At 50.7% G+C, this 17544-nt stretch overlaps 1 protein-coding gene across 1 annotated transcript; it reads right to left on the bottom strand.

The window, feature by feature from the left end:
- Positions 1-928: 928 nt before the first annotated feature.
- On the bottom strand, positions 929-16697 carry CTSD (cathepsin D). The gene is made up of 9 exons (XM_053979429.1): positions 16328-16697; positions 15722-15878; positions 13390-13513; positions 11659-11777; positions 7922-8121; positions 6664-6786; positions 5370-5514; positions 4323-4421; positions 929-3696 (listed from the first exon to the last, which is right to left on the bottom strand). Exons 1-9 carry the CDS (start codon positions 16387-16389, stop codon positions 3535-3537), a joined length of 1191 nt encoding a protein of 396 aa, XP_053835404.1. The 5' UTR covers positions 16390-16697; the 3' UTR covers positions 929-3534.
- Between the last annotated feature and the right edge of the window lie 847 nt (positions 16698-17544).

Below are 17544 nucleotides of genomic sequence, written 5' to 3'. Positions count from 1 at the left end.
CTCCCCTTGGACTGAGGAACAGTGGGCTACATGATTGGTTTTTAGGATCCAGCCAGCCCTTTTGGGTTAAATCCATCTCTTTAAGATAGGAGAACAGCTGACTGGGGAATTTAGGCATCCTGGGGGAACAAAGGCTCCAGACATGCCAATAGGGAAATCGGCTAAGCTGTGTGCTTAGATCGGCATTCAGAAGATGGGATGGGACTTGGCTGCATCCATCTTGCTTATGTAGATGATGCTTTTTTCAAAGTAGGGATTAGCTCTTATCTTCCACTTGGCACATGGGGCCTTCATTCTGCTTCAGAGTCTCCAGCTCCTATACAGCAGTGCTAGGAATAAAATGACACAGCTAGGCAAGAGGGATGGATTTTTCCTACATTGTTGAAAACAATGACACTGCACCGTGTTCATCACTGCGCTACAGGACTTCCCCAGACTTCACACCTTAGTTGAGTTTAGGCCAAACTTAGAAACTGAAGTTCCACTTTGGCTGCTACAGGACCATTCCAAATCCTAAGCAGGAACTTGTTCTAACTGGTCCAGACGATCAGGGGACAACTTAAGTTCCCTGTTAATGGAATACCCTTGGCAATACTCAGCTGGGGAGGTGTGGCCTCAGGAGAAGGCTGTAGACTAGCAGGGATGCTGGGAGTGCCCGCTGCCCCAGTGGTGCTGGGTCAGGGAGCTGGCATTGTCATGTCACCTTGCAGAGGCTGAGTTGTGTTTTAATCCATTGAAAAAGACAAATCCAACAGGGTCCTAGCATGTTTCCTTGTCAGAGAGAAAGGGAGGAGCCCTTCTGAAACACACAGGAGTCCACACAAGAGGGCGACCAGATGTCCAGGGATAATAGGTCAGGGAGACACAGTCTCTGCACACCCACAAAGTTTGGCATCTCAAACTGCAAAAGGAAAGACCACTCTCAGAGTTAAAGGGGAAAAAACTGTATTTTCTTTTCAATTTTCTATGAAGAGACAGTTAATTCTGACAGCAAAATAATTTAAAAAAACAGTTACATGATTAGAGATGGGTTTAAAAATGCAAATAACAGAACAAGGGGAGGAGACCCATTCAGGGAAAACTGTGGTGAACTGGTCCTCCAGCCTATCCTACAGTGTGTCACTCAGGGCATCACTCTGGGCCATGCCTTCCCAGGGAGCTGCCTCCTGCCTGCTGACAGACACTAGCCCACCTGGAGTCACTGTGCTGGGACCACGCAGGCAGTGGGAGGCAGCGCACGCCCAGCATAGCCATGGCCCAAGGGCTCCATCGGGGGCTGTGCTGCACATCCCACTTCAATCTCATGCTGAAGATGTTGAAAAGCCACTGCCAGGTCCATGTCAAGCTTCCACCTCACATCAGGTCTATTCAGCAGGTACCCAAGAGGCCAACTCTGTCTTCCCATGCTGAAGAAATCCTGCGGCTGGGAAACGATGTAGCAGAACTTGGAAGAGCTTGGGGCACTTAACTGGTGTGAAACTGAAGATCCCTGGAGAGGTGCTGAATATTTGCTAATTTTGGAGCAGCTACTGAAGATTTTTTTTTTTTTTTTGTAACATGCTACTGTTCTCTGGCCAGTCTAAAAGAGATGTTCTTTGGTGTCCAGATGCAGACCTCCAGGTGAAGATTATGAGGAGGCAGAAGCAAGCTTTGGGGAACAGCATTTATCACATCTGGGGTTGTAGGGGACAATGCATGTGTCCCACATGTGCCTACGCCTGTCCCCACTGTCCATGCCAGACCCCTCCAAGGGAAGCATGGTTATAATGCCAAACTTATTTCACTGGGCAAAACTGTCTATTCTCTCACTGCCCAAAGACCTTTCTCAAAAAATTTCTTGGCCCCACTGCTACTGCTGGCAGGATTATCAGTGAATTTTGGGTAGCCAGGATTTTGCCATCTGTTTAGTCTGGTTTGAGGTCATGGCCACCACTGATCTTATCTTTTTGCCACTCCAAGATTTGCTCCTTATCTGCTGCCACTCCCTTAACTTTGGGACCTGATCCAGCACACTGGGAAAATGAAGAGAGTCTTTTACTCCCAGCACAGGGACTGGGATTCTTGGCAGGCTCTCTTCTGCTTTCCAGTACTGCTTAAAACTTAATTTTATCATCCTCCCAGCTCCACCAGTGTTTGCCTACCAGTGCCAGCCCAGCAAGTGGCATCACATGCGCAGATCCCGGCTCTCTGGGAGGATCTGTGTGCACAGCTAAATCCAAAGCAGGATTGTGCCTCACTCTCTCTGCAACACAGCTGGACACGAACAGACCTCACCAGTGTTAGTGAAGTGGAAAGCGGGTACAGAGGGTGTTAAAGGCAGCTGGATTTTGGGACAGGGCAACAAGGAAAGTGAATGTAAGTCCAGCAGCTGCCATGCCATCCTCCTGCCCAGGAGGTTTGCTGGCTCTGCCAACTGTCTCTTTGAGTTTTGGGCAGTTCAAAATGCTGTGAATCCTGTTTCCAAAAGCTCTTATGTGGCTGACTAACACAGATTTTACCAGTATGATTTCAGCTTGTAGATCACTTAGTTGCTTCAGGAAACATTATTCTCAACTCACTGGCTGTGGTTGAAGCTGAGAAGATTTGCTGTTTGGGGAACCTGGGAGAAGGTCACTAAACTCAAGAGAACTTGTGCCACGTGACTTTGCTCAGCAGAAGGCTGGACAAGTATTGCCCTGAATTCAAGTAATCTCTATTGTAACCTACCTTGACCCCCTTAGTATTTGAACTGACTGAAAAGTCCCACTGTCTAGAGCCCCCCTACAAACCCATGTCCCATTATGTCAGGGATGTGGACACCATGCCTCCCAGCTCTCTCACTAATGCCATCACTAAACAAAACACCACCACAGCCCTTAGGCTCTGAAACTCATGCTTGAGGCACATTACCATGCTTCCCCTTCACTGCAGCCCACGACATGCTCTCCTAGGACCAAACCAGTGCAAACTCCTTGAGAAATGACCTACTGGTTACTGCCTCAACCTGCCAAGGAGGGGTCATAAAGACAGATTCTCCCAGGCCATCCACTCCCCCACTTCATGACTGAAAAAGCAGTAAGAACTAACGTGCAGGACAGCCTTCCCTTGTCCCTCTCCCCCAGCACAGAAGATCAAACCCAAGAGCAGTAGCACAGCCTCTCTGCACAAACAGATATGCCAGGGGCTGGCTTCAGCCAGCTGCTCCTCCCTCCCCCGAGGAAGGACACCAGTGCTGGGAGATGTGAGAGGGCCTTGTTAACCTCTGAGCATCATTCTCAAAAAGAACTACCAGAAGACCTAGCAGTAAAGCAAGGGACTACTCCAGCTGGAGTTGTCAGCTAGAGACCTCCCAGCACCACTTACTCAGTGGAAAAAGTAGCTAGCAGGGCACTAATGACTATTTTCCATGTAATTTTAAATCTAGTTCCATTTCTTTTTCCTTTTTTTTTTCCTCCTTTCCACTCACTGGATTTCTAATACTGGCAACCTTTCTCTACAGCTCGCATGTGTGTGTGTTCAAGTGTGTGCGTGGCAGAAGCAGTGGGGGTCAGGTGTTTAGGCACTTGGGGCAAAGCCAACACGGTTGTTATCACGGTCAAAGGCGGAGTAGTAAGGTCCAATAAAGACATCTCCCAGGATCCAGAGTGGGCCCCCGGGGGGTGGGATGTCCAGGCCTGAAAAGCCACTCATGCAGATAGTCTCTCCTTGTGCACTCATCTAGAAAGAAGAGTGAAAGCTTCAATTTAAGCAGGCCATTCCCTTTCCTCAATCTTGCAGGCTTGGCAAGAACACCTACAAGGCTGCCTTTACTTCGTCCTCTCCCAGACTGAAATCCAAAGATTGCAAAAGTGACTCCCAACCCACCGTTTCTGCGACTGCAAACCCAACTCCCCTTCCCTTAAGAACTAAAGCATCAAGCAAATCTGCACATGGCCATAAACCTCCCAGCCCATGCAGCTCTGAATTAGGGCCATTGGTGAAGGTCTGCACATGGTCCCTGTGAGTTGATTCTGATGGCTTAAATGACAGGCTAGTGGCCTCTGCTATAGTAAGGCTGGCCTCATGGCACCAGGATGCAGCAGAAAAGAGTTGAAATGTTTGTTGAAAGTGATGCAACAGCTTGCCTCCCCTTCCTTAACCATCCTGCTATCCCTCATGAGCATTATGCAGGGGGTCTTATTCCTGTGAGACATTGATGAGGTTACCTGGATCCATTGGCAGTACCACCACCCTGACACCCCAACCTTTGGCTGCTCTTGTGTTTTGGCTGCTCTTGTGTTTTGGAAGCAAAAGCCAGGCCTTGGGGAAGAAGCATAAGGCAGGAAAAATCTGCCTGGACGTACCTTGAGGACATACTGGTCTCCTGTGAGGTTGAAGGACTTCCCTCCTATTTTCATTGCGACGATAGGCAGTGTTGGCACTTTTTCACAAGGGATCATGTACTGAAATTGCAACAGTAAAGGCTTTGGATTGGACCTCCCACACTCTCCCACAGTCTTCCTTGAACACAGTTACATCTTTGCTGTGGTTTTCCCTAAAACCAGCTCAGCACAGAGGGCAGAAGCTCGAGCTGGGGTAAGTAGGCTGCTCCCTGCCTAGGGCTCCAAGCTGAGGGGCAAGAGCGCTTTATGGATAGGCATGGAGTCAAAGGATGTTGGATTCAGCTTTGGGCTCTGCTGGGTCCCAGAGTGCCACAGCTGATGTGGCATGGTTGGGGGTTTTTACCAGAGGAGAGGCAGCTGTGGCTAGGTAAATAGACAAAGCCAGTTTCATTAACAATGGCAAGTCTTGGGGATGATGGCAGGTCCAGGCCAACTGTTGCTGCAGCTTGGGGTTTCTGACACTGCAGAAAAGCCCAACAAATGCTCATGGCTCTGATTTGGGAGGGCTTTCAGAACAGGCAATTTTTTTTCTACAGAGTAGAAAAAAATTATAATCCATATTCTTCCACAATTTTAGGGAGGGAAGAGTGTCTTGTGAGATTAGCTTTGATGGTTGAAAACTTTCATGCAAAGGGTTGCCATTTGCATGAAATATACTTTTATTAGTGTCTCTGGACTCATATTAATGTGAATCCTTCATCTCAGCTGCAACTCAGATCCCTTCTCTTCCACCTTCCAGAGATGGGTGGCAGAGGTGACTCAAAGCTTCCCAAAGTTCATGGGACCTGGGTTTTCTACTGTGAGCATGAGTAGGGTAGTGAATGCTGCTCAGGGTGAAAAGATGAAGGGGTCCCTGATGTGCCAGTGGCTTTTCCAGTAGCGCAGGCTGGGAACAAAGATGAGAGGGAGCAGAAGACTAGGGTCTCAACAAGCATCTAGGTACAAAGTACGGTGTAAGCATAGGTGCTGTGATGGCCATAGACCCTCACATTTCCAGCCTGGCCTCACCTCGCCTTTTATGAGTGGTTTTGCACCAATGGCCTCCTGTATCTTCTTCACTTCTTTGGTGGGGCCAGTGATGAGTGAGGTTCCCGTGTCCACAATGGCCTCACAGCCCCCCTCACACACACGTGGCCCGTTGGCAACATCCACCCTGGGGAGAGATACCCAGACATTAGACAACCCTTAAGGCCTCCCAGAGACGGCTGCAGGAAGCAGTACGCAGGCAGGCAAAGGAGGGCTGTAACAGACACCCAGGAAGCACAGATGTTCAGAAACACTGATGCAGCACCAACTCAATGCACAGACCCCCTGGCTCCCTGTGGTCTGCTCGTGACTGAGCAGGTGCCTTGAAGTGTAACTACATTTCTGCAGAGAGCCTGGAAGCTGCCTGTGTACCCTGCTTGCTACCTGCACTCCAGAGCTAGTGCTGCAGGTAATGGACATGGGAGAGAGCTAAGGACAATGAATTATGGACTTTTATGGCTTGTGCTATTGCAGAAAAAAAAGGGTTAAAGGGGTGGTGTGACAGCCATGGGCAAGGAAAGGGTTCCTGTGCAGAAAAAAGGCAAGCCAGGAGCTGCTTGGCTTCCTCGCCCGCGTTGCATTTCACAGCAGTGCAAAAAGACAAAGCCTTCTAGCCAAGGGTCTGCTATACTTTGCCAACGCTGCAGCTCTGGGAGAAAATGAGAACTGAAACGCCGCACCGGGGAGGGATGCAATTCCCAGGAAAAGGACACACTCTGATCACAGGCCACTTTTAAGTTCCCATCACGTGGGAGAGCTCAGAATAGACGGGCAGGCAGCCGTCAGCTCAGCCTGCTCTCCTCCCCTCTGCCTCCAACAATGCGCGCTGATTGCTGCGCTGTGCCCTTCAGTCAAGGGCTGGCTTCCTGAGGCCTCATCCTGCTCCTCCGGAGCCGTGTGCAGGACAGCCATGCAGCTCAGGCCTTGCTGAGAGCTGAGCAAAACTGGGGTTTAATGGAGCTCGCCCTGCCTGCAAGGAAGACACACTGGCCTTTTTCTCCGCTTCACAAGGATGCAGCAGGCATCCTTTTAAAGGCCAAGGGTCAAGCCACAAACAAGAGGAAAGGATTTTGCAGAACATTTCCTTATGGCTTCTGCCTTTTGTCTCCTTCGAGTGACAAACAACCCAGCCCTAGGGTGGGATTTAATCTGCTTTTTTTAGTGAGGATATGTTGCAGGGATGATTCCTTTTCAAGGAGGATCTCACTGAAGCCTCAAGCATGTGCTGTCAGCACATGTGACCCCATGCATGTAGTCAGGTAGATGGGGAACTTACGAGTCCATGTGGATCTGCCAGTAGGCCTTGCGTGTCACATTAAACCAGCTGAACTCGCCCTTGTAATACTTGGGGTCGGTCCCTCCCAGGACCATCTCACCGCCAGGGACACCAGACGGATCTCTGAAAAACAATACCCAAACCTGTGAACATCAAGGGCTGGGTGAGAACAACCTGCTACAAGTGCCTCCTAAAATACCTGCTGCGTTGCTTGGAGGTGAAGCACAGCATTAACAGTATTGGAGACAGATAACTTATGTCACGCTATGTTATGTCAGTATAAGGACAGATACCATGAGATAGGCTGGGATGGGGAAATGGGAATATTTTGGCCCAGCCAAAGCATCCTGCAGCTTTTCACCTGGTACTTTCTCATAGAAACCTGAAGAAACTCATGGCAGGGAAGGGGGATGGCAAAGAGGAACTAAGCACTGACACAGGGACTTCCTAAATCAGCTTGTAAAAAGTGCCTGTGCAGGGCTGGACACAGCTGATGTAGGGTTAAGTTAGCTGTACTCAGCTCTGACAACCAGCAGCTTTGGAATGAATCCTCAAGGTTACCTGAGCAGATGGGAAGAAATATGGTAATGGGGGAGGGCTGGTGCTTGAATGGCAAGCAGCAGCCCTCTCTGCCCTACCTGGTCTTGGTGTGCTACTTTTTGGGCTGAAGTAGTTCAGACTCGCTGCTGTGGTGCCAGAAAAGCTATGTGGTGTCCTGCGGGGAGCAGGAGTGGGTGGGAAGGTGCTGGCAGCTGCAGAGGAGGATTTCCCAGGGTGGTGAGAGAGCACTGGCCCCCTCATTAGTGATGACTGATGGGGGGCACCTTTCCTAGGGAGGTGACATGGTGGTGACCACATGGCTTATGGATTTTGGCAGCAGACTAGGGCTGTTTACCTCTCTAAAAGGGACTGCACTAATATCAATCTCATGATCACAGCCCTGTTTATTTTTATTTCTCTTTCCTCTGGAAACATCCTTTGTCTATTCATCAGTTAAGAAATCTGGTCACAGATCCACCCAGCTTTTTATCAGAAAAAGAAATGCATTTCTACTTCCCATCTCCCTACTTCAGAGCAGCAAACATAAGAGATTTTGGCCTGACTGCTCCTGCAAGCAGAACTTGCTGTGACTTCCCCAACTGGGAAGTGCTGTCCAGAGTGTAAAACAGCAGATGACAAGAGGTGCTACTGGAAAACAGAGAAAAGCCCACTGGGCTTGCCCTTGCAAGCAGAAGTGTGCCACCAAACCAAACACTACCTGTTTAGGTAGAAAGAGAACATATTTTTGTCAACCAGCTTCTGTTTCATGACATTATCGAAGAAAGGCTCGGCGCCTTCCACAGAGATCCTTGGGAATGCCAGGCCCAGGATGCCATCAAACTTGGCAGCGATGAATGTTATGCCTGGCTGCTTCGTGGCTTCCCCAAAGATCTGATCCACGATTTTCAAGTCACCAAGCTGTGGGGAGATAGGGAGGGAAGGGAAAAGCAGACTGTAAAGAAAATGGACTCAGGGGACCTGGGTGGTAACAGAACCTCACTGAACACAGGCTATAGCATGTCCCTCAGTGTGCTGCCACACTCCTGCCTGCTTCCACCACTGCATTTGTAGGCAGCTGCAGAAACCAGATACCCTGGTGCCACACTTATCAGGGACTGGCAACTCTGGCTCAGTGGAACCTCCTGAGTCCCTGCAAAGCTCAGCACACTTCTAAGGGCAGGAGAATCTCTTTAGCCTTTTGCAGCGTCCCTGCACTGGCCGTGCTGTTCTGCAGCCCCTCCTCTTTGCACAGAGGACTCATATCCATTTTTCCCTCCTGCATCTCCTCCTCTGTCACCTACTTCATAATTTCCTCCCAGTCTGAAAAGCTCTTGTGCTGTTCCTTTTATCCTCTTTCCCACTCTGGACATCTTCTAAGTCATCTGTGTATCCTACCTCCTTGGGTGCTTCACCAATCCTCAGTTGGGAGCACAAATCCCTCCCACCTCTGCCCACAATCTCTGTGATGTCCCTTACGTAAGGAAAAGCCGGGATATTGCTGAATCTCTTGGAAGAGCCACCAGCCTGCAGAGACCTCCCATGAAAACAGAGAAGACCCAGCCAAGAAAGTGAGGTTGAGCCTGAAGCACGAAAATAGCAAGCAGAGTACTGAGAATTCAAAGGTCACCTCCCTTGCCAGCCATGAGAAGGACTGACATTCCCCACTGGAAAGCTGAAACGCCTTCCAAGGGCAGATCCCCAGAAAGATGATCAGAGAAAGGAGGATAGCTCTGCTGATGGGGAGCAGGATGCATCTGCTGGCTTCTGGCTCTAGCAGTTCAGGAGGCTTGTGAGCTTCTGGCTCACCACAGGCAATTTTAGCATCCACACTAGGACAATTTCAGCCTCTCAGCCTGCAGCTAGCAGCCCTGTAGTGAGCCAGGCTGGACTGACAAGCTGGCCTCTCCTACCTGATGGCAGATAACGATCCCTGTAAATTACTAATATCCCCCTAGGGTTAGACAGTGCAAGGCCCGGACAGCAGTGCTGCCTTTAATGGTATTGGAGGACTGCACTAGGAAAGGGTGATTGAGCCTTGTGAAAGCTAAAAGCCACAGGGCAGGATGTGGGGGGCAGCGTGTGTGGCAACGCATCCGCTTGCCTGTGCCTGCCCCAGTTGTACACTCCAGGTTTACAAAAGTCACCCCTTGGCACCACTGATCCTCAGCAGCTCGGAAAATTCAATGAAGCTTCTACTTGAAAAAAAGTAAAATGCAATGGACTGATAACACTGAGTGTCAGGTTTGTTTGAATATTGCTCTGCTTCACATCCCAAGGGTGAGGCAGATTTCTGCCCAGTCATGGATTCTCAACAGATCCTGCCTGCACTTGGTCCTCAGCAGGGCTGAAACCCAAGACCATCTTTAGCAGAGTGCTCCTGCCAGGTCACAGATCCTTTGTCTCTGTCTCTTGGCTGGCTCTTGGCCCGACACTGAGCAACCAAAAATCATGACCAGTGGATGGCCATGCGGTGGCCACCCTCCAGCACTTTGCAGACGGGCGTCAGCATTCCACAGCTCACCTGGCCTCCTGGTTAGTGGCCTCAGCCAGCAGTTAAGCACTGGACGGTAAAGGCAGACCAAGAGGTGAGGGCCTCTAAGGCACAGCTTGGCAGAAGGGCTTGGGATATAGAGGCACAAGGGAGAGGCAAGGAAAGTAATCTCCTGTGCACTGTATCTGCACTGCAGTCATGGGAGAAACACTGTGCCCCATGGTCAGCTATCTTTCCTCTGCTGTCCTTGAAGGACATCCCGAGGTTGGGCTGTGATAAAGAGATGAGATGTCTGAGCAGCAGAGGGCTGGCTGAACCTGCTGCTCTTTGGAGAGCAAGCAGCACTGCAGAGTGCAGCACTAAAGGGCATTGCTTCTCCACAGAACAAGAGAGGATGTTTGACATGAGCGCATCACCCTCTCAAAAAAAAACATTAGGGCTGAGGGACTCTAGACTACCTGCCAACAAGCATCTTTTCATCAGATGTCAGTGCTACCCGAGGTTGCTGTGGCTGCTTCCACCCACCAGAATGGCTGGAGCCAAGAGGGTCACCCTGAAGGTTATTTCAATGTCTTTCTTTCAAGACTATACCTGACTGGGAGCTTGCCTACAACGTGTTGTGCATCAGAGGATGCATCCTTGTGTCCAAGCTGAAGGTCCCTGACCCTCAGAGTCACCTCTGCTCCTGCCTACTACAAGTGGGACATTGCTCAGCTCCATTCAAGAGGTTTCTCTTGCTTCTGTGCAGACAGAAATCAAATGCTACAAGCTGTGCTGTCTGACAAGAGTCATCCCCACTTCGCAAACAAACTGAGGCACAAAATCCTTCCTCTGAGCTGCTGAAAAGTGGAAAGCTAATCAGCGAACAGGCACTAGGGTGACAATTACAAACCAAAAAAAGGGAAAAAATGGCAATCTTCTTTCTGACTCATTTCAGCCCTTGCATTAAGCCCACACTTTCTAAGGACAATGAAGTTTGCTGTTTGCCTTACTGCATCTCTGGATGCAGCATAGAGGCAACAGCTGATGCTTCCAGGCTAGCCTGAAATCTTCATGCTGTAAGGATGGGCTAAAGAGCACATCCTGCAAGAGTCACACACTTTAAACTTCTCCTGGGTACTTTTTTATTCTGATGAAATTGGCAAGCCAATACTTTTCATCTGAACCTAAACAGAAACCTCCAAATCCCCAGATTTATGTGCTTATTCAAAACTTTTGCTTTGTTTCTCCCCCCCTGCAAAGCAAACATATGCTCTTATCCCTGCCAGGAGAGCAAGTAATCTGAGAGCACATGCACCCCTGATGTTTGGCAGCTGGCAAACTCTTCTGAGCATCTGTACCTGGGAGGAAGTCATGAAAGGCACTTGTCCTTCACAGGACAGAAAGCTCAGGCTTTGCTTGCTGAAAAGCAAACTGTGAAACAACCACCACCCAGCTAACTCAAGATGCACACTGAATACTGCTGGGGAACCTCCTCCCAGCCTTTGTAAGGATGAGCACCAGTTCTTGATCTGAGACCGGGATGGGGCAGTAAAGAGACCTTTTCCAGTCTGTGTTTGGGCAGCCACTAATGTGTGGATATTGGCCAAGAACAAGCTGGGCACCACCAGAAGTCTGTGCAGTGGTGTTGGCATGTGCTTGGGCTGGTAGGTTTTTGGGGTCACCAGGAAAAGGGCTGGAGGGATGGCCAGAGACCATGTTTGTAGGGGCACCCTGTGAGCAGTCCCCACTCCCAGCCTGCTGACCTGCAGATTAATACCTTCTCCCTTCTCAGCCTGCCATGGTTATTGCTACCTTAACAGTCATCATTACCATGTCGTTTCAAAGGACTTGGAAACACAGCACTGAAGGATGTTCTATACAAGTAGGACACTCAAGAAAGGAGATCCATTGAATCTAACAGCTGCAAGCACTCTACTGAAAGCAGTCTGGGGCAGCACAGGGCAGGGGCAGTCGTAACTCACCGTGACTACGTCTTGGCTGAGGAACCCGGAAAGGCTCCCTGTCCCATAGCGGATGGCAAACTTGGTGCCGTTCTTCACATAGGTGCTGGATTTAGCAGAGTCGTACTTGTGGTGCACCACTGCAGTTGGGAAAGGGGACACAAAGGGACACACAGCATTAGTGCTCCTTTATACCTACGGTTCCCAATACCTAACCACATCATCCAGTTTATCCAGACAAATGGACACTCAATGATGTGAAGGTGGGCCTGAACCCAGGGTTTGCCATGCCCAGATTGCTCACCAAAGCATTTCTAGTGTCTGGGGAATTAGGTGGGCAGATCCAATTCAGGCTGTTAAATCCGATTTGGTTACTGGGTATTAAAAGCCTAGAGGTTATGTGGTTGGTGTGGTGTGTTAGTCAGCAGAGCAAAATGTATCCCTCTGCACGCCATGGAGAACCAGGGTGGCTTTAAATATAGTCTGCTCTGGGCAGGAACGCCTTCACCTCATGGACTTACCTGTTTCTTTTACTAGGAGTAGCTGGAAATTTTTCATACATTGTTTTTCAAAATATTCCTTTATCCTTTAATTTGCAGAGGAGAAGGGCTTTCCCCTAGTCTAAGCTGCTTTTCCCCTTGGCTGGGTTGGGAGTTGTAGGATATCCCTGGTTTTACGGGCAGGCAGATTCCTCCTCCCTAGACTCCTCCCAAGTCACGAGCTGGCCAGTGCAGCTCCATAGCTAGTTGCTGAGTGGTGCAGACAGCAGCTGAGATGAAGCAGCTGAGCCCTACACAAAGTGACAGAGCTACAGAAAGAGTTTCCCAGCTAGGCTGTCTGGGTCCCAGTTTGGATTCCAGTCTGGCAGGAGTTTAAGCTCCTTGTATATTTATAAAACAAGCCCTTTGCTCCCAGACGAGCCCTCACGAGGCACTGCCTTGAGAAACCATCTCCCTGATACAAATCAGAAACCCCCTAGGCATACCAGGTCTGAACCTCACCACCGTGTCAGTGTCCTAAATCTCGTTTCAGATATGCAAAGAGAAGATCCATGTACAAGAAGTCCAAATTTCCACTCTACTCCCAGTGAGCACTGTGGAATGCCTTTCATGGTTGCATTTGTTGACTCCACAGGTTTCTCCACTTTGCTTAAGCAGCACAACCAGCGGCTTTTAACTGGCATTTTGCCATAGCCAGGTTTGACATCTTCAGCTGTGGAAGGTTATTGCATAGGAATGCCACAGAATAAAAAAAAAACAACTTGTAGTCCCTGGACATTCTCATTCCGTTGTGCCTACCTGGCTCTTGTTAATTATAACTCCATAAACATGCACACACATGCTCTGTGTAGCAATAAACCAGAAACTAGGACAGTTTGTATCAGATCTGGCAAGAGGCTGACTTAAAAAAAGTCAGCCTTGTGCAATGGGGTAACAGCAGCATTGGTCTATAATTTGGGGAGAAACATCACAGCCAGTGATGCTGCTCCCCTGCTGTAGGGCTGAAGCTGTTGGGAGAAAATTTGGCCATGTATAGGGCTTACTTGGAAAAGAAAAAAACCCAGGAAAGGACTAATGAAGGATGGATGCAGGAAGCTGGGATTGTATTTCCAGCTCTCACCCTAAAAAGCCCATCAGCCTCTGGCAAGTCCTTTCACACTGCTGCCTCAGTTTCTCCTCTTGCAATGCAAGGCTCTGCATTTTGCAGGGAAGGAGAAGCTGTTTGGCAGCTTCTGGCACCCGTGACACTTACTGCAGGCGATGTCCAACATGGAACAGTGCACGGATGGCACCCAGAGGTTGGAGGAGCCAGTGTCAAAGATCACAGTGAAATTCTGGGGGGGTGTTCCGATACCGATCACACCAAAATACTGGGCCTGCAAAGCAGAAAAAGGGAGCCATGAGCAGAGGCAGCTGGCTAAAAGCAGGGATTAAAGAACAAAAAATCTCTTAAGTATGAATAGAGGATCAGCTTCTTATCTAACATTGCCCTCCTCTTGGTTTTGGCACTGATGGGTTCCCATCCTTTTGTCCTCTGGAAGGGAGGTTCCCCTTCAGCATTCACAACTTGTTACAGCGGGTGTGAAAAGGATAAATCGAGGACAAGTGGGATGGGTGTGTGCGGGGGAGGACATTTGGGGCAGGGAGACAGAGAAGAACAGAAGGGGGAAGGTCTGCAGGCTAGCATGCAGTTCACTACAAGGATGACAAAAAACAATGGAAGGAAGCCAAGCAAAACACCTGCGTTATTGAAAAGCTGAAACTGGCTGGGGAAGCTGCTTTGCTCGTGTGTTTGCAGAGAAACTGTGGTTTGCAGCAAGCAGCAGCACTGCCCGCTGCAGATGGAGGTACAGCTGCTGTAGGTTTTGGTGCTTGCTGGTGAGCTCCAGGAATGTGGGGGAATAAACAAATGCTCAGCCTCGAGAGGTGGAAGACTGGAGGAGTGGTGGGATCAAAGAGCATGAGCAGCACCACCAGAGATGGATTTAGGCCTCCAGGGTGAAAGACTGGGAGAAGTCCCTGTAGCACAGGAATCTGATGGATACACCTTTGCTCTGAGACTATATTTCTGCTGGGACTGGAAGAAACCTGAATGGCTGAGTTGTTGGCAAAGTAACCCTCTCTCCACAGAGGAGAGGACGAATGGAGAAGGTGCTACACAGACTCATTTTTCCCCAGTCCTCCCAAACAGGCAGGGAGCTGTGTCCTGCCTGGTAAGCAGCTGGTTCAGGGTTCTGGAGAGAAGGCTGCTAGCAAGGGAAGTCAACCAGTAGCCTTTCCAAACCCTACGTGTACTTAATTAAGAGGGGGGAAAGGAAGAAAACAGGATTATCAAAGCTGTTCACCTCCTGTGAGCTTAGTTTGCAAAGCTTGCTCACTAAGTAATTAACAATCCATTGCAACATTCCAATTAGCCATAATGGGGAGGCAGCATTGCTTCCAGTGGTTCTGTAATTATTGCTGGGGCTTGAAAATTAACCCCCAGTACAGGGGCTCTGTTTGTCACACACAAAGACCCATGAAGGGTCCCAGGGCAGGAAACATATGAGGCAGGCTAGTGGGGTTTGTCCCAAGAATTCATTTGGCAGCAAAAGTATTTTTCAGCCAGGCTGGGAGGGACTCCGTGGTCCCTTATCTGCCACCACAGGTTGGATTGGTGCCTCTGTGACAAGGGAAAACAGTGCTGCACTGAGTGGCGGTCTGAGCTGTGGCTGCAAGAGACAGCACCGTGACACAACCACTCACCCTGGCTTTCAACACTGCCAACTGAAACACCGGTGTGGCCCTTCCCAGGACAGGACGACGCTGGCTGGGTGACAAGAGCTGCTGGGGAAGGGCAGCAGGGGGAACATGTGCTGAATTAATGCCTAAATATCTGGGCCCAGTTTTATTCTGCCAGCTAATGCTCATATCCTACGCTGCCTGGTAAGGAACCCTGAAATAGTAAACCCCACACGTGTCTGGCAGCAGAGCAAGGGCAAACTTCATGCCCTTTATCTGGCTTCTCTTTCTGCCACCACCCAAGTCTCTTTGCTCCCTAAACTGCTGACAAGAAAGAGGAGATAAAGAGTGTCTTTTCCCAGGGCAGTGCAAAAGATGAAGGATAGTGAGAGGAAGGGTCCTACATCCCCAGTACCATAGTAAGCTAGCATCCTCAAGGAGTAGAGCATGATTTTTATGCCTCTGTCTTGCCAGAAGTAGAGTCCAAATGGCCAGAAGATGCTGGGAAGGATTGTGAGCAGGCCCCTATTTATGATTGTTAATTAGTGACAAAGGGGAAAGGAAATAGGTCACAAACTGAAAAGCTCCTGCTTGGGTGGCAGTAGGCTGTTTGTTGTTGTTATAATTACTAGTATTAGTATTTTTAGTTTAGTAATGATGGTAAGCACCTTTTGGTACACACTCACTAAGCCATAGGGGTGCATGAGTCTGTCCTACAGGATCAACATCTCTTCCTCCTTTGCCTTCCTGGCTGGTGGGAGGCTGGCATGTCCACCACCCCTGGGATGCGTACCCCTACAAGTGACATTATGCTGGGGTCCGCTGCAGTGCAGGGAATCGTCTGCAGGGGGCTTGTTACTCACATCCATGTAGTTCTTCAAAAGCTCCGGAGTGGGCTTACCCTCCTCGGCAAAGCCCAGCTTGTACTTGATGGCCTCGGTGATGGAATTCATATCTGGGATCTCACTGCCCGCCTCTCTCAGGATCCGCCGCATGGAAGGGAACTTGGTCAGGGGGATCCTGTGTGAAGACGGCAAACACACACCTGTTAAAGAGGGTGTGCAGGGCAAGGATACCTAGGGAAGGGGGGTAGCAGGGCTCCACTGCAAACAGGGAACGCGCCAGTACGAGGTGGGTGAGGTTTGGGCTCCTGCCAGCACCCTACGCTAGATCCCCCTCGCCGCGCTGCGTTCAGTGTTTTTCCCAAAACCAGAGGATAGGGGGAAAGGCCGGCGGGCTGCTAGATGTCACCAGGTGTAGGGGAAGCTGGGGCGAGGCCCCTCCATGTGCAGGATGGGGGGGATATTACGAACCTTCCCCTCCTTGCTTTGATGGAGGGGGAGCCACCCGCTATGGAGGGCTGTGAGAGGAGCTAGGAGGCCACCGCTGCAGCAGCACCGGGGGTGCTTTTCCCATGTCCCTCCCAACCCTGGCGTCTTAGCAGCCCCTGAGGAACCCCCTCCCCTCACCTGATGAGGGCGGCGCAGGACCCGGCCAGGGCGAGCAGCAGGAGGAGGCCGCGGGGGCCCATGGCGGCAATGGCGCTTCTGGCGGCGGTGACGATGGGTCAGAGGCTGGAGGTCCCGACGCTGAGAGGCCGAGACACCGCTCCCGCTTTCCGTCCCTGCTTTTGTAGGCAGAGCAGCCCCTCTCCACGGATTTCTGGAGTCAGCTGACGGTCTAAAATTGCAACCGGCGGCGTCACGTGAGGGCGGGACGGGGCGGGAGCGGGGCCGGGGGCGCCGCCTCACGGCCCTAGCGGGCTGACCCTCGGCGCCTCGGGCCGTGACTCAGCCCCCGGGAAAGGGGAATAAACACCATGAAATCAATCACGAGATGCCTGCCCGGCCGCGCGTGCTCCTTCTGCCCTGCCTTTAACTTCCTTCTGCTGGGCTGTTTTTTTTTTTTTTTTTTTTTTTTCGTTCTTTCCAGGTTATCTGGCGTTTTTTCTCCCGGGGGAGTGGAGCCGGGGGGACACGGGAGACATGCACAGCCCCAGGCAGCAGACCCCGAGTTCCATGCAGGGCTCGGCTGCTCACGGACCTCGGCCACCTTGTCACCCGCTGTCTCCACCGGGGTTTTATTGTGCACCCCCGCCCAGGGGGGGCCGTGGCAGCCCCCCAGCCCCGTGTTTCTCCCTGGCCCCAGAACGCCTCCAGTTTGGGGGATTCATCCCTCCAATCCCTCTGAGATGGGTGCTTCTGGAGAAGATGGCCTAGGCCACAGCTTTTTTGGGAGGTGCAGTGGGGGATGTCAAGCCGTAGCTGCCACCTCTCAAAGTGCACTGTGGGGGTACTGTACCACCTGCAGCCACTGAGAATGATGCTGGTGCAGGACAGAGCCCGGGGGGAGCACACCAGCAGCCCCTGAGGTCTGCCCCTTCCTCAAAATGCAGACTGAGCATCGAGGAGTACCAGGGTGGGCTCTTCACCACCACCGGAGTGTCCTAACAGGGTTCAGAGGTGTCATCCCACCAACTCAGGAGGCCACAGCTAATCTCTGTCCAGTTTGCCCCAACAGAGCTCCTACAGAGCCACGAGACCTGCTAGAAAAACAATAAAAATTAAATCAGATTTACAGACATTTTCCCTTCCAAGTCCTGAGGGCTGGGAGGGCTTGTTTCCTGCTCCTGCTTGTGCCTAGTCATGGGAATGGGAAAGTAGCAGCCTGTGGGATGAGCTGGGCA

The sequence above is a fragment of the Vidua macroura genome, chromosome 6 (assembly GCF_024509145.1).
Source record: "Vidua macroura isolate BioBank_ID:100142 chromosome 6, ASM2450914v1, whole genome shotgun sequence".
Classification (NCBI taxonomy): Eukaryota; Metazoa; Chordata; class Aves; order Passeriformes; family Viduidae; genus Vidua; species Vidua macroura.
This window is presented reverse-complemented; position numbering and strand designations above follow the sequence as displayed.

What these genes read in the sequence shown, in the direction of transcription:
- CTSD (XM_053979429.1), bottom strand. Translation starts at nt 16,389, where the DNA reads ATGGGCCCCCGCGGCCTCCTCCTGCTGCTCGCCCTGGCCGGGTCCTGC. An exon ending in TCCTGCGCCGCCCTCATCAG is followed by an intron (nt 15,879 to 16,327) that starts GTGAGGGGAGGG and finishes GTCTTCACACAG; the next exon opens with GATCCCCCTGACCAAGTTCC. An exon ending in TGGCAGATCCACATGGACTC is followed by an intron (nt 5,515 to 6,663) that starts GTAAGTTCCCCA and finishes ATCTCTCCCCAG; the next exon opens with GGTGGATGTTGCCAACGGGC.